This window comes from Lissotriton vulgaris, chromosome 2_1, assembly GCF_964263255.1.
Source record: "Lissotriton vulgaris chromosome 2_1, aLisVul1.2, whole genome shotgun sequence".
In the NCBI taxonomy this organism is placed as follows: domain Eukaryota; kingdom Metazoa; phylum Chordata; class Amphibia; order Caudata; family Salamandridae; genus Lissotriton; species Lissotriton vulgaris.
Genome location: NC_141687.1, coordinates 769,068,004 through 769,084,269, shown reverse-complemented (window position 1 = coordinate 769,084,269; position 16,266 = coordinate 769,068,004). Strand labels below are relative to the sequence as shown.

The 16,266-nt window shown below is 43.0% G+C and overlaps 1 protein-coding gene across 1 annotated transcript in view; it reads right to left on the bottom strand.

The window, feature by feature from the left end:
• Positions 1–16,266, bottom strand: part of MYO3B (myosin IIIB) — a 1,488,954-nt gene that overhangs the window by 1,142,690 nt on the left and 329,998 nt on the right. Inside the window, exon 7 of the mRNA XM_086956107.1 lies at positions 13,460–13,662. Within this exon, the coding sequence (XP_086812233.1) occupies positions 13,460–13,662 (203 nt within the window). The remainder of the gene's footprint in view (positions 1–13,459; positions 13,663–16,266) is intronic.

Here is a 16,266-nt window from a genome sequence, read left to right as displayed (position 1 = left end):
ATTAAGTGATTCAAAAAGACAATGAAAGAGTTGTGGGAAGAAAGTCTAGTGGGTACATTGAAAATGGAATGTTCTTCAACGACTAAAGCACATCTTCAGCCTGTAATGTGGTAATAGGATTATTTCTCCTCGTTTTTTAGGTTTCGGCTGCAAAAAGCTGCGCAAGCAGCTTTTGCGCAGGAGAAATCTATTGAGTTACAGTATGTGGCTCTGGAATCCGCCCTCTGTTTCATTGGCTAGCTCCATAAATGGAGGCTAGCCATTGGAACAGAGAGGCGTCCGTCATGGCCGGACCAGATTCGGGGGCATTCCCGAGAATTTTTGGCTTTTGGCTACGTCATGCTACGTCAGCCAAAAGCCGGGAACGCCCCCGAATCTGGTCCGGCTGGGCCGTGCTTGCTGCTGTCCTGCCTTCCTCCGTGTCCCTCCTCCCGCCGTCCCCCCTCCCCTCGCTGTCCTGTGCACGTTTCCCGCCTCCCTCCCGCCGTCCGTGTCCTCTCCCGCCGTTCGTGTCCTCTCCCGCCCCCCTCGTCCTCTCCCGCCTGTGAGAGCTGTGTGGGCTGTGTGGGCTGTGTGGGCTGTGTGGGCTGTGAGAGCTGTGAGAGCTGTGAAAGCTGTGAGGGCTGTGAGAGTAAGTATGGGCGGAAAATCCGTTCCGCTCGCGGATTTTGCGGATTTTCGGGAAATTCGCAATCCGCGAGATTCGCGAATCTCCCGCAAAATCCGCAAATCTGCGAGCAGCGGATTTTGCTCGCACTGCTCGCACTGTTCGCGTGAGTTCGCGCCCCGCGAATAAGTGCAAAATTGCAGAAATACGATCTTAGCAAAACTGAAAGTAACTACTTACCAGGTTCAAAAGTTCAGGCTCATCATTAGTAGCCATTTCCTGTAGTGCTTCCTGAGGGGCCCCTCCAGAGTTCAGTTGCCAGTTGAAACTATTATGTGACCCTGCTCTGAACCTCAGAATAGTTACACATATGCCACAAAGGTCCTGAATTACAGCTAAGGGAGACAAGCAGGAGCCAGGCTGGAAGTTAAAATCCATTAATCAGCCCCTAATTCATTATTGTCAGTTGGGGCAGGGCAGGTGTTGTAACTAATTTTGCAACAATGAAAGCACTTAGCAAGTGCAAAAGATCACTAATCAGGGCGCACTAAGGAAGCAGGTGCCAGCTAAAAAAATATTCTGTGACACATTAATCAGCCCCAAATTAATTCAGGTCACTTGAGGCAGGGAAGGTGTGCTTTGCTTTGCCGAAAATAATGTACACTGGACAACCAGAGGGTGTGGTGATGAAACAGAGGGTGGCATGGGTGGGCCAGAGGGTGGCATGAGTAGTCAGAGAGTGGCAGTGGTGACAGAGAGTGGCAGTGATGAAGAAGAGTGTCCCAAACAGGCTGGACACGTAGAAACAACAAGTTCGCAAAACTTGCGACCCGACAGGTAGGTTCGCAAATTGCGAAATTGTAAAAACCCTCGCGAACTGGCAGAAACACGGGCGAACACAAAAAAAAAAATCCGCAAATTCGCGGGAATTCGCGGATTTTGCGGATTGCGAATCCGCAAATCCGCAAAATTCGCGAACGCGAGATCCGCAAAATTTGCCCATGCTTATGTGAGAGCTGTGTGGGCTGTGAGAGCTGTGTGGGCTGTGAGAGTTGTGTGGGCTGTGAGAGCTGTGTGGGCTGTGAGAGCTGTGTGGGCTGTGAGAGCTGTGTGGGCTGTGAGAGCTGTGTGGGCTGTGAGAGCTGTGTGGGCTGGGTGGGCTGTGAGAGCTGTGTGGGCTGTGAGAGCTGTGTGGGCTGTGAGAGCTGTGTGAGCTGTGAGAGCTGTGTGGGCTGTGAGAGCTGTGTGGGCTGTGAGAGCTGTGTGGGCTGTGAGAGCTGTGTGGGCTGTGAGAGCTGTGTGGGCTGTGAGAGCTGTGTGGGCTGTGAGAGCTGTGAGAGCTGTGTGGGCTGTGTGGGCTGTGAGAGCTGTGAGAGCTGTGTGGGCTGTGAGAGCTGTGAGAGCTGTGAGGGCTGTGAGGGCTGTGAGAGCTGTGTGGCCTGTGTGGCCTGTGTGGCCTGTGAGAGCTGTGTGGCCTGTGTGGCATGTGAGGGCTGTGTGGGCTGTGAGGGCTGTGTGGGCTGTGTGGCCTGTGTGGGCTGTGTGGCCTGTGTGGGCTGTGTGGGCTGTGTGGGCTGTGTGGGCTGTGAGAGCTGTGTGGGCTGTGAGAGCTGTGTGGGCTGAGAGAGCTGTGTGGGCTGAGAGAGCTGCGTGGGCTGAGAGAGCTACGTGGGCTGAGAGCTGTGTGGGCTGAGAGAGCTGTGTGGGCTGAGAGAGCTGTGTGGGCTGAGAGAGCTGTGGGGGCTGAGAGAGCTGTGTGGGCTGAGAGAGCTGTGTGGGCTGAGAGAGCTGCGTGGGCTGTGTGGGCTGAGAGAGCTGTGTGGGCTGTGAGAGCTGTTGGCAACGTAAATAACAATGCCATTTATTTATAAGTAAAAAAGAAAAAAAAAGAAATGTCATGAGCAATGCCAATAACTCTAACTTTTCCAAAGGCGAAACCATTGCATTGTAAATGCTTGTTTTGAAAAGCGGGTAGCCATGGATTTTGGGCCTTAACTCATCTGCAACCTAGGAAAACCAAGTGAACTTGCAAATTTTTGAAAACTAGACACCTAGGGGGCTCTAGGGTAGGTGAACTTGCATGGCTTTCCTAAGGTTCTCTTACCCAGAATCCTTTGCAAACATAAAACTTTGCCTAAAAAACAAATTTTCCTCACATTTCTGTGATGGAAAGTTCTTCAATCTGTAAGGAGCCACAAATGTCCTTATACCCAGCATCCTCCCCAAGTCTCCCAATTCAAATGGTACCCCACTTGTGTGTGTAGGCCTTTGACTAGAAAGGGCACACGATGCAAAATGGACACATCACATTTTTCCACTCAGAACTAACCCATTTTTTGCAAGTGGGTAGCTGTTAGCACTTAGGGAAGCCTAGCAAAACTGCATATTTTGTAAAACTAGACAACTGGGGGAATCCAGGGTGTTTCCATATTTTTGGGGATGGGCGTGGCAATCCCCATGGCACCAGCCCACACCCCTGTACATTTTCTTTTATAAATTGTCCCTGTTGTCTGGTGCGCTTTCTGCTCCCTTGGTGGGGCACATTGGGGGTAATCACGCCCATCCGCCCCCAGGGGGGCAGAAAGACCGATGATGCATTTTTTCAAGGTAGGGGGAAGGCCCATGCTCATGATGGGCAGGAGTCTAGTGGGTTTTCTGAGGGTGCAGATCGAGGGTAATGACCCCCATCCACCCACAGGGGCCGAAACACAGAATTGGGAGTGGCAGTAGGAAGAGCACAAGCCATGCCAAAGGGGCCATCCCCTCATGTTCCTGGAGTACTAGTGGGTAGATCCTTGCTTGGGGATTGTTCTCCTGTGGCGAGTCAAAAGCAGTGATCCACTGGGCAGAGGAACCACTGGAAAAGGGTGATTATACAATTTTATGGAGAAAGCTGGCAAAATGGAACATCAATCCGACCCTGCTAAGAGCAATTCAGTCACTCTATCAAAAAACGTGGGTTAGAATTAAACTCTCGAGTGTTTCCGCATCTGAGAAGATCGACACGGACCGAGGCCTAAAGCAAGGGTGCGTGTTAGCGCCACTGCTGTTCAATCTGTACACTGTTATAAAAAAGGGGTTGACCCAATAAAGTCAAAGGACCTGGGTATCTGATATTATAATAAACAATTGGTCCTCGACGACAATTCACCATGTAAGACAATTACTGTATTTAGTTGAATCAATTTTCAATCCGTTCTAGAATAAATCTGTACAGTTGGTTAAATAGGTATACTAGCCCACATTGTCAAAATATTACACAAAATGCACCAAGAACCTTAAGATTTCACAAGAATCCAATCGGATTATCTTATTTAATATACAATTCACAAGAAGAAAAGAATTTAGCAAATCTTTATACAAATATTTACATTAACAATAAACAAAAGTTATTTCTAAGGTAAAAGAGAGGCGTGCACAGAGAAAGGTCAAAGTGTGTGCTCAGGTGATTGATCAAAGAGATCAGAGAAACAAAGTGCAGATTGTTTATGTACAAAACATGAGCCTGCCCTAGAAAACGCTTGCAAAAAAATTAAATCTTTACTAGCTTGTACTTCTTTTGGACACAACCTCCGTTATCCTTAGTTTGCACAGTTGGCAATGGGATTTGGGAGGGAGGGCGACGAGGGGGAGAGGGGGCAGAGACTGGTAGGTGCAGGCTCCAACAGGAAAATGTCGACGTTTCGACCCAACCATAAACCAGGTAATTCAATTCCTCAACACAGGGTCTTCATCAGGACGGGAAGTGGGGAGGGGATGCAAAAAGTCTTTCAAAGTGCACGCAGGTTAAAAACCATTGTCATTGGGCACCTGTAATAATAAATGAAAAATGGGCTAACTATCTCTAAAATATATCAAACGAAAAGATTCATACCATGGGAGGCATGTAATTGCACTCACCCTTATGTGGTGCATCACCAAAAGTGCGACGTTTAGTCCGCACCCCCAATTTATTGTAATCCCAATTGACAACATCAATCCGACCCTGCTAAGAGCAATTCAGTCACTCTATCAAAAAACGTGGGTTAGAATTAAACTCTCGAGTGTTTCCGCATCTGAGAAGATCGACACGGACCGAGGCCTAAAGCAAGGGTGCGTGTTAGCGCCACTGCTGTTCAATCTGTACACAGCAGATATGGAGACAGCCCTGTTGGGGGCAGCCCTAGCAACCCCAAGGATTGGGGGGAGTCAAAATCCAGTTTATGCAGTACGCTGCCGACTTGGTACTCCTGGATCACACTAAAATAGGACTACAAAAGATGCTAACCGCCCTATATTATTATTATTATTTGAAAAGTGCTTATTTGGTGAACAAATTGCAAAAGCAGAATAATGTTGTAGCCTCAAAGAAGAATGTTATGAGATTGAGACAGATGGATTTTGTGTTTAAAGCAGTGAACTAAAAAGGGCAAGTACTTCTGTTGCTCTTTGAGACACGGGGTTGGTTGTTTGGAGAGGAATATCTGAGCATGTGGGAGCCTTTGGTTCCATTCAGAAAGATGTAAAAAGCTTTCAGAGAGTTAAGGGGTTATAGTGAAAAAAACAGAAGGAAGTCTGATGTTTGGAGCCAACTCTGGAGACCAAGTCTGTGGGATTTTTAAAACATAATGTGTGTGGATTACTTAAATTTCTCAAAAAATACCACATCAAAAAAGATAAAGAAGAAACATGTGACAGAGTTATCAAACATTTTTATGAATGCTGACATGCATACCTATTCAGGTGTTACCAGGCCTCTTGCATTATCAAGCTTTACAGAGTTTTAAAACTGATCATTTACAGACTTGAGTGAGGTATTCAGTGTTGTTGATGTTCAGGAGGCAAGACAGAGATTCATTGCTGGTTAGAAATTGTTTAGGCTTGGATTTGGAGAGAAATCTTTGGAGTCATCAGATTTGTTAATAGTGTCAAATGCAAACCTGCAACGGAGGGTGAGCCAGGTGTGACCAGGATTCAACAGGAGCATTCTTGGAACATCCCAGGAACATTTTATGCATTATATCCACTCTATGGAATTGTTGAGAAGATCTTTTCTGATGAGCATTTTTGCAAAGTGGAAAATAGTCTGCTAGGTTGTTTTGAGAATGGACAACGTGTCAGCTATAGGGAATATGAATATTAAGAGGTATCCACATTCGAAAGGATTAGTAGGGTTGGCAAAACAGTTTTGGCAGTTCTATTCAAGCAGGCATATTATGGTAGTGATTGAGCATGTTCAGGAGTTTCTTGAGTGATGGGAGAGTGGACAAGACATTTTTTCTGGAATTAGAGATGAAGTGGAGACGGTTTGGTGTGGATCAGTTTACTAGCAGGTTAAATACCTAGACTCTGAGGTTTTTCAGGGGAAGGTGGGACCAAGGATGAATGTCACGTGTGTATTTCTCCAAGATTGGCAGAGTTCAGGTCCTCATGAGTTTCTCCCATTAGTGTTGTTAGCGCGGATATTGTGCCATATGCGTCGCATGAAAGATCCAGTGGTGTTGGTGACGTGGCATGATTTAGTCTTGATGGAAACATTGATCCATTGTCCAATTCAGATTTCTTGGTTTCCAGTGTTGCTGATTTGTTTATTACAAGTCCTACATAAGCGAGTGGTGTAGGCTCACCTTATGTTAGTGGCTTGGGGAAATTCAGGGGATATGAGGAGATGTCTGGACATTCTAGAGAAGCCTCAAGGTTCATTTCTGAATCCTGAGCTCCAGGCACAAAGAAGACATATAGTTTGCCAAGGCAGAAATGGTTTCATTGATATTTGGAAAGGGGTGTTAGTACTGTTTCAGCTTAGATAGCTCACATAGTGAAGTCCTTGACAGAGTTCTTTGAGAGAGTTTTATTATAAATGATTATTAACCTTTATTGATCTACCACTGCAGCAGATCGTGAGTTGTTGAGTGGGCTTCCAGTAGGGCAGATGTTGTGGAAGATACTTCGGAGGAGTATTAATTTGAAAAAAGTCAACAGTAATTAAATATACATCTGTTTAGGATACGAACAAGGTGCTGTATTGTAGTAATCACGTTGGTCAGGAGTGAAGTAAAGAGGTTTACTACGACTACATGGGGAGAGGAGAAGGTCAGGACCAACTCCAACAGCAACTCCAGATCAACTGAATGATCTAGCACAGTTACAAGAGGCCACACAACATTCTGAGAAGAGGTTAATAAATATATAGCAGAAGTAATACAATGAGATACAACACACAAAGTATAACATAACTTCCTTCCTTCCAAAACAAAAAAAATAACAGGAAAGCAAGAAGAAAAGAAACTTAAGACCTATATCTAGCAGGTTTAACAATGGGCCTGAAACTCCGTCTGACAATTTCTTGGTCAAAGTGAGATGGTTCAGAGGCTTGACCTGGAGGAGCAGAGACTTTGGCACACAACTCTATTGAGGTTCCACCAATGTCCTCCCGTGACTTTGACAGCACTACCAGCAATCCTAATGACTTTAAAGGGTTCACTAAATTTACTGTCACCCTTTCTAGTATGTACAGGGGATTTAATTTCGAGGATGTCTCCAATCATAAGGGGGAAAACCTTTACAGCCTTCTTAGCGTTGTACCACATTTTTTGTTTGACCTGAGAATCAAACATGTTTTCAATAACAGTGGACATTAATTTGGAAACATCAGAGTCAGACTTTTCCCATTTAGTCATCCAACCAGGCCTCAAACTGGTATTGGCCTTTCTCCCTCTCACCAATTCAAATGGACAAACCTTTTTGGAAAAATGGGGCATCGTCCTATTGAACCAAACTAAGCTGTCAAGAGCTTTTTGAACATCATAGTTTGCTGATAAGATGTGGTTATAATAAGATTATTTCTTAGCATGCATGGTTTTTGAAGTCAACTATGATGTTATGTTTAATTTCTTTTTAAAGGGTCTCAGACATGAAGGCTTTGGATATCTGTGCTTGGGTTTTTTGGCCACATGAAATGTTTATATTACTGTTAATAAGTGTGCACGTGCTTGAAGGAGTCCTAGTACCAGCTTATAGTGAAAAAAATTGAAAACTCATAGCTGAAAAAGCAATGTTTGTAATGCTTTACAGCAGTGGTTCCAAACTTTTTGACTCCTGAGGACACCAAAGAATCACTACTGGAAGCCGGAGACCCCCTAGCAATTTGTACAATTTACATTTCAAACATAAAACAGTCATTCACAAAAAATACACAAAAAAGTACACACCAAATACTAGTATTACTAAAGGTTTTATTATTTTATATTGAAAAAATAGGCAAAAATCGAAATTTTTTAAAGGGAAGGTTGGTGCTGCATCTCCCGCAACTAACTTTTCAAAGTTTGGTTTTATTTCAGAAAGTTGAATCCACGGGCCAGATTCTACATTTCCAAAGCGATTTCTGTTTTGTTTTTTCAGGTGCCTAAAACGTAAGAAAGCTTTTCACATAAATGCATGCACATACATGCCAACATTTTGGAAGAAGAAAGTGGGAGATTTAGAAAAATATTCAGCAGAATGCATTTTTCCCCATTCATGTCTATTGAAGAAGAGGCAATGTCAGGCGGGAGACACCGTGATCAGGCCAATTGGCATGTGAGCATATAGTAGTCTATTTAGCGGTACAAGGCTCCTGCTTCTCCCAGGGCCAGACTGGGAACCAAAGCAGCCCTGGCAAGTTTTGTCAGACCAGCCCCTGTACGGTATATATGGAGTGCAGAGACGGAGCCTAACCACTACGAAAGGAGGCTACGGGAAGTTGTCCCCAATGAAAATTTGGGAAACATGGTACATTCTACAACATAACTGTAAATATACAATTGTATTAGCTTTTAATGTGTTGTAAATGAAGCCCTTACTGAGCACCAGAATACAACATTCCTTGATGGGGGTCTTCAATGATTCCCTCACTATCACCCTCCAACAGTGTCTCTCATCTCACCATAGCCCTGCTTTCAGATGTATTTCATTTGTTTTATTGCACCTCTCATACCAGTGGAAGTAGGGTGTCGGAGCACTTTACATCAAAAATATACAGAGACAATGAATCATGCGTGTGTAAATCAGTGTATAGAAAATGTTAAAAAAGGCAGAGGGGCCTACCAGCTGTAGGATTTACATGTCATACATACCGGTAGGTATTATTAAAGAGTGCTTGGTCTGGAGAAGCACAAACTCAGGATTCAGAACATAACACTGTGGTTAGCATTGACTTTCATATTAAGAATTTATTTCTACCCAAATAAACCTTTGCCTCATCTTCTCCCCTCAGAAATCCTTGGCTGGTGTTTTGATCTATCGCCCTCCCTGCCAGGCCATGTCTTTCAATAAATTAGCATTTGTAAAGCGCACTGTCAACCCTAGGGGCATCTGGGCGTTGTGGAAGAGCCAGGTCTTGAGTCTCTTTCTGAAGTTTGCAAGCAAGGGGGCCGTACAGAGCTGGAGGGGGAGGTCATTCCAGGTCTTGGCTGCGATGTAGGAGAAGGAAGGGTACAGCGGATGCAGGGGGTGAGTGTGAGTGATGAGGAGCGTAGGTGTTTAGCGGGTTGGTGGTAGTGCAGCCGATGGTTGAGGTAGGCAGGTCCTAGGTCAGGAGGGTTTTGTAGGTGTGCGTAAGGATATTGAACTGCCATCTTTCCTGGATGGGGAGCCAGTGGAGGCCTCTCAGGTCGTGGGCGATGATGGGTTCATTTGGGGAGGTGCAGGATGAGTCTGGCTGCAGCCTTCTGTATCATCTGGAGTCTTCTGAGGAGCTGGATGGAGATGCGGCATAGAGGGCATTGCCATAGTCAAGGCAGCTGGTGATGAGGGCCTAAGAGACAATCTTTCTGTGGTTGGTTGGGATCCAACTGAAGATTCTACTGAGCATTTGAAGTGTGTACAAGTAGGAGGAGGCGACTGTCTTAGCTCGTCGTTTCATGGTCCGCTGTCTTTGAATGGATGTGTGTTATCCACTTAACCCTTTCGATGCGGATGACAAAGCCAGCTCGTCATGGGCGTTACCTGCGCTGCGCGCATGACGAGCTGGCTTTGTCACAAAAGCCGCGATTTTCAAATCTCAGCGCACTGCGGGAAAACCCGCTAGCGCGCATGCGGTTAATGTGTAACATGGAAAAGACAGAGGTCCTTTTATTTGAAACTTTTCCAGCTGATTGGTAGCCAAATTGTTGACCTAATGGGGCTCCACCTCCTCCCTCTCCCTTGGGGGAGTTTACAAACCTTGGGGTCAAATTGTACAATTGCTTTTCATTCCACCCACAGATGTCTGCTGTGGTTGGAACTTGCTTTGGTCTGCTGCGCTCTTTAAAAATGTTTATACTACTTCTTCAGTTCCCTCCAGGAAGGCCGCAGTCCACGGTCCCATTATGTCCATGTTGGACTACTCCAATGTTCTGTATTTGGGCCTCCCTCAAATCATGATTAAGAAAGTTCTGACTGCCCAGAATGCTGCAGCCCAGCTCATTCTAAGGCTCCCTTACCATACACCTTTGGCCTCTCACCTGAGATCTCTTCCCCGGCTCCCCATTAAGAGGAGAATCATTTTCAAGTCACTTGTTTTAGCACATAGGGCTTTTTTTCTGGTAGGCTCTCAGTACTTGGAATCCAGACAACTACACTAATCCTCGCCAGGAATGTTGCACTATTCACAAGCCTCTTTCGTTGTAGGTTCCTAGGGTCAGACAGGCAAGAAGGAGAGGTCCTTCTCATGCTTTCACGTGCATGCCTGGAATCACCTTCCGTTCAAACTTAGCTCTACAAACTCTGAATCTTTGTTCAGAAAGAAAACTAGAACGTTGTTATTTGCTGTAGTGTGGTTGTAGCCCGAGGACTCTTCGTTTTTTGTGTGCACTCTAAAATAACCTCTTCATTCCTTCACTACAAGATTCAGGATTAACACCCTTTGGTCCCTTATAAGACACCCTAGATGAACATCATAAAGGCCCCCATGAAGTTATCATGTGTGAAAGATAAATAGCTTAATAATCTGCAATCTAGATAGAATATAAATGAATGTATTGATAAGAGATCTAAAAAATGAGGACAATAATCCCCATTAAATAGAAAAAAATGGAGCTCCTCTTGTCCTGAACTGTATGCTGAGCATAAAGTTCCCCATGAACCATCACTCCTGACATTCGTACTTGAACAATGAAACAAAACAATTGAAGCAAAGAAGTAGAACTTTTGCCTGGTTTGGCTAAGTTAGAAACTAAGCATCTGAGAAAGTTTTGAAGACAACACATTTTAAAACAATATGCATTTGATAAAGTTTGCTATATGACCTCACTGTCCTTGGTAAAATTATGTTACTGAAAGGATGTAATCTACACACTTTATTGTATAATATTGTAAAACTAGCAAGCTTCCCTGAAATATGTTGTTGGTAGCTCAGATCACTGGTGAAGCACTGGTGCATCCCCAGGAAATACATTGACTCACCAATGGTCAAACACACATAGACCGATTCTCTTGTCTTCCATTGGTTAAATGCTTTAGCCTAAGTCCACCATGAGAGTAATACATTGCTCTAGTAGGAGATATAACCTGGAGAGTCCTAAAAACAAGGTTGGCCTATTCATAACTACAACTCTGTATGGGAAGGATCTTGTTGAACTAGGTATTCAGGTCACATACATGGAAAGGAGCTCTCGGATTCCAACAAATGATATTTTCTGCATAGCAAATAGATTTGCAGAGAATTATCAAGAGGAATCATGACAATTACTTCTAAGGTACTTTAAGCTCAATAATGTAACACCAACCAAGAGGGACTTGTGAACATCTAATACGATCTTCTCTTTTTCATTTCTGTTAATGGAATGACCAAAAAACACTTCCAAATACAAACACAGCCATCTAGTTTCAGACACTTTACTTTTTGCACACTAAAACAGCCATAACCCGAATCAGACCTAGGGGCAACCCAAAAAATCAAATACCAACAGTTTCGCATCATGTTCATTCCCGTAGCTGAACTGGAGGGCTCTTGGGAAAAGTGATGTGCCCACATGCTGGCTGCTGTTCCAGTGGCTACATATCTGAAACTCTGGAACATATACTATGCATCTGCCCTTATCTCCTGGACTTCGGGAAAATGATTTGCATATCTCTTTCTTTGAACATTAAAAAGAATAAGTCAAAGAAGCTATGAACTGCTGCTTCTCACTTGGGACCAACCACTTTAATAGCAGTTTGGTAAAATTCTATGCAGTAACCTTCCTAAAGGCTCACCTCTCAACCAACATCCGCGCCTTAACTAGGCACTTCACTGAGGCACCAAACGAAGACCAAGTTGAATGCTATTTTCTGATGACTCTGGGTTTAAGTTGATTTATCAACTGTTGAAAGGTTCTTTTTGAAAATCTGTTAATTGCTTTTACCCTAATGTATATTGTAATTGATTGATTTTAATACAATAAAATATTACTCCTACAACATCTGTATGGGAAGGATCTTGTTGAACTCGATCTTGTATCGACAAGAGCTTTCAGAATCCAGCAAATATTATTTTCTTGGTAGCAAACTATCTCTTGCCAAACATAGGCTGGGGCTTGCCAAAAGGCATGGGGAGCCAATGATGCTATATAACCAGAGACTGGCCATGTCTAGAATGTTCCAATAGGCAATGTCCACGCTTGTCATACTCTTTCTTTGATTGTATTACCTACGAGGGGAGTCAATGCCAGACTTTCTTCAAATATATAGCTCTGTATCGCTACAGGTGCTACTGCATGAGCACTTTATTTCATCCACAGTTAAGTGTCATAAAGCCTTTCAATAATTTTGTTCCAGACTAACTGGCCATCTAGTTATTCAGGTGTTAGTTCTAGGGCATCTATATGGAGATACCTTGTTTGGCATCAATTTATTTAAATTAATAATCCTTTGAGTGTTGCGAGCTATCTGAATTATGTATTGTATATCCCTGCACTGCTCGGGCGTCCCAAGATCAGGTATACACATGGAACGATGCAATGTCATGGCTCTGCTGTTATGTTAGTGGTATTAACGAAGGTGCATTGTCATCGAAGAAGCTTCTGATGCAGTGTTACTTGAGTCAGGTTGGGTATTTTTGTGTTTTCTGTGTTACGTTAAGTAGTTGTGTTGAAGACAAACACATTGAATTGGAATGCATAGTGTACTTTACTTCTGCATAGAGTGTTGAGGTCCGTTGTCAACATGTGTGCTGTGATACATTATATACCAAAGGTGGTGAAAGCATCAATTTGCTATTGCCCATTGTATGACAAAGGGGTCTTAGATGTGTGTCGAATGTGTTGTGTGTTGATGGTTGAAGTGGGGATGCCCCATACTTTAAGTGGAATGTTCCAATAAGTTGTGTGTCTATGGCTAGAATAGTCCACAATCAGATGCAGATGATGGAGGAGTCCTTGTAGCTTGATATAGAGAGTTAGGTGTTGGTTGAAATATAGACATGTTTTGTGTATTTACAGTTGTGGTAGCAGTGGTTGGTTTGTGCGAGTCTGTGGACCGGTGTTTTGTGTGGTTGTGTGGGAGAGAGAGCAATACTGAAATATAGAAATCAGCTGCTAAATAAGTTTATAATTTGAATCATTAGAGTGCGCCATTGTTGTGGCATGTGTGTAGTAAGAGAGAAGTAGTAAGAGAGACTTGTCTTTTGTGTGTGCTGATGGATGTGAGTGGGAAGAATAAAGTCTGACAGTCTGCCTATTTTGGGCTACTTTACAAGTTGGGCAGATTTCTATCTCATATTTGTACTCTACGGAATCACCAACAACAGAGGCATCTGTAACTCAGGGTCAGCACAGGCATCTGGCCTACACTAAGAGCCTGTAGATCTCCGTGCTAAGACAAGCTCTGAAATCGAAAGTTTCTAATAATAATAAGATAATATTGTAGGACACTTACATGCCCTGCTTTATCACTCTGGATTTTTCCAAGAGGTATTCGGAGATTTTTGCTCCCATGACAGCGCCTGTTGGGGTAAACATCATTTCCAGGTATTTCCCGAATCGACTGGAGTTGTCGTTGATCACGGTGCAAGCGTTCCCAAATGCTTCAAGGAGGGGATTCACCTGCAGAATCTTTTCACGCAAAGCCCGGTTATTAGCCTGAAAAGAAGAAACAAGTCATCAGAAGAAACCTCACACACTTAATAATATCTCCCAAACATGGAATGTATATTTCAAATTCAACATTTTCCGAAAAAGAATCCACATGCCTGGTAGCGATGACTTTCAAAATTGACACTTATTCATAAACGTTTATACCCAGAAAACCTTTTGCCGTTCTTTCTATTTCTTTGGGCCTGGCAGAGATGCCACCCGCCAAATTTCTTGGCGGTTATTTCTAAAGCATTGGCAAGAACAGATTTCACAGCAGGTCCTGTCAATGCTTTTTTTCAGTTTGGTGCAGTGCTTTGTCAACATTATGGAGCTTTGACCCAAGCAGTTTTCTTTTTTATTTAAATAAAAAAATCCCAAAGGAGGATTTTCTTTTTGAAAATAGGAAAAGATAATTCCCCCCTCGCCATGAGACTCATTTCCCCTGGCAAAGGGGGCAATTAGTGTTTTTAGTGTCTCTTACAGCCGCCAAGTTTTGCATGGGAGTGGCGGATAGTAAAAAACTGCTATATGTCCGCCCATCCTAATTAGAGAAGTTTGGCAACAGCGGTGAAATGGTAGTCACTGCTGTGGTCAAACTATGGAACACCCATATTTAATTTGGGCTGTGGACCACTGTCGCCATTGTGATGGAGTTCTCTCTCAGGCAACATATACATTAGGCCCTTTGACAGGACAAAACAAGTTTTTTATAATGCTGCACTATTTAATGACTCTACATGAAACTTGGCTGGCTGTTGCGAAGTGTAGCTCGCTGCTGGAATCCCAGATTTTATGCAGATTAAAAAAAGGGCAAAGTTTTAGTGGGACTAGAGTTAAAAAAAATGGATAATTTAAGCTAAGTTTCATGGATTGGCACAAAACTTGGCAGACACTTAGCATGTTCAGCTTCCTCTTGATGTTTTCAGTTTTTTGCAAATTAGTCAAGCAGTCAGAAAAGTGTTAATTTGCTGATAACGTTCGCACTGTTAAATGACTATGCAAGAACTTTCTCAGGCTATTAGCAAGTTAAGCCAAGTACAATATTTTCAGGTTTCAACTAGGGAGAGCAAATTAAAGAGGACAGTGGTCAAAATATGTATGTTTTACTGATTACTTGTGTGCTGTTTCTCAGATCTACATGGTATTTAGCAGGCACTGGCAAACACTTGGCATGCTTACTTACTCCTGATAGGTTGAGTTTCACTCAATTCATTAACTTTTTTGCTACTCACTGAGGCAATTTCAAATCATATCGTCAATGACATCACTGATGTTATCTCAAATGATATATATAAGACTCAGAGGTTTTATATTGTGCCACCATACAAGAGTAGTAGCAAATGTATATATAAAGAAATATTGTGTCTCACATACGGTTATGTATATGGATGGTGAACATTGTTGCAAGTTTCCCATACACCCACTCTTCTGGACATATTAATCTATTAGGCAATAGCTTTTGTGAACATCATGCAGTGATTTTAAAACTCCGAATACCTATCTGTCATAAGCTGAAGACACAGTGGTAGCATATCCTCTCACTGGAAGCTGGTGACACACTATGTGTAGAATTCCATAGCTCTCACTGGACACTATCCTTAATGTGTAGTTCTCAGATAAGCTTTATTTATAGTTTAGCTATACCTTGAAACACTTTCCCATAGCTTAAAGGCTTCACTATTGTATACTGTAAAATATTTGAGGTGAGCCCCTAACAGGTATATAATACATAGGAATATGAAACACATCACAATCTTTATGCTAAATGATCTGCATGGTGCATAATATGACAGTAGTGCACCCTAAAATACTTAGAAGTTTCACTCCTCTTGATGTAGTGCCCACAGTTTGGGGTTAGGATGACCATCAATTTATATTCTGTTGACACACACGCAGTCCATTTTTGCCAACCACTTGTTACACAAGTCCTATGTCACACTGGCATCTCAAACCTTTTTGCCAGTATTAATTATAGATTGTGTGGTTATTTTTCAGGAGGTTAATAGCGAAGACCTAAAAAGTTTGCTTTAATTAGTTATTGTAAATACACTAAGTATCACACATTCTACATGTTCAAGCTGTAACATCATCAATGTCGTTGGTATTGTTAAATGCGATCTCATCAGTGATGGAATGAATTTTATGCAATTTGTAATGTCAAAATAGTGCTACTTGAGATGCTATCCATTAGGTCATGTGGGAGGTTATGAGCAGCACCTGGCAGAAGTTATGGCTTATGTTTTGCCTTGAAACCATAATGTTACTTTAAATGTAGTTTTCCCAGAGACTTTATAAGATATTTACAAAAGCATTGATGGTTGGTGAGCTTCACCAATCATAAATTACCTTTAACGAGGCTTTGCAGTGAATTTGGGGTTTTAAGAAGATACATTACAGACAAAACCCTTATTGCAATATTTCACTAGGCCCAAACCTCTGTGCTATGGACCCTTGCTGTGCACTGCTTCACTGTGCATAGTAGAGTTTGGCTACACGTCTTAGAATGTAGCTAGGCCCCACACATATCCTATTGTATGGCCATACCTTGATCGGAAAAGTCTTCAGCCATTCACAGTGGAAGTTCCTGGTGTGGCCTTGAGCCTGATCTCC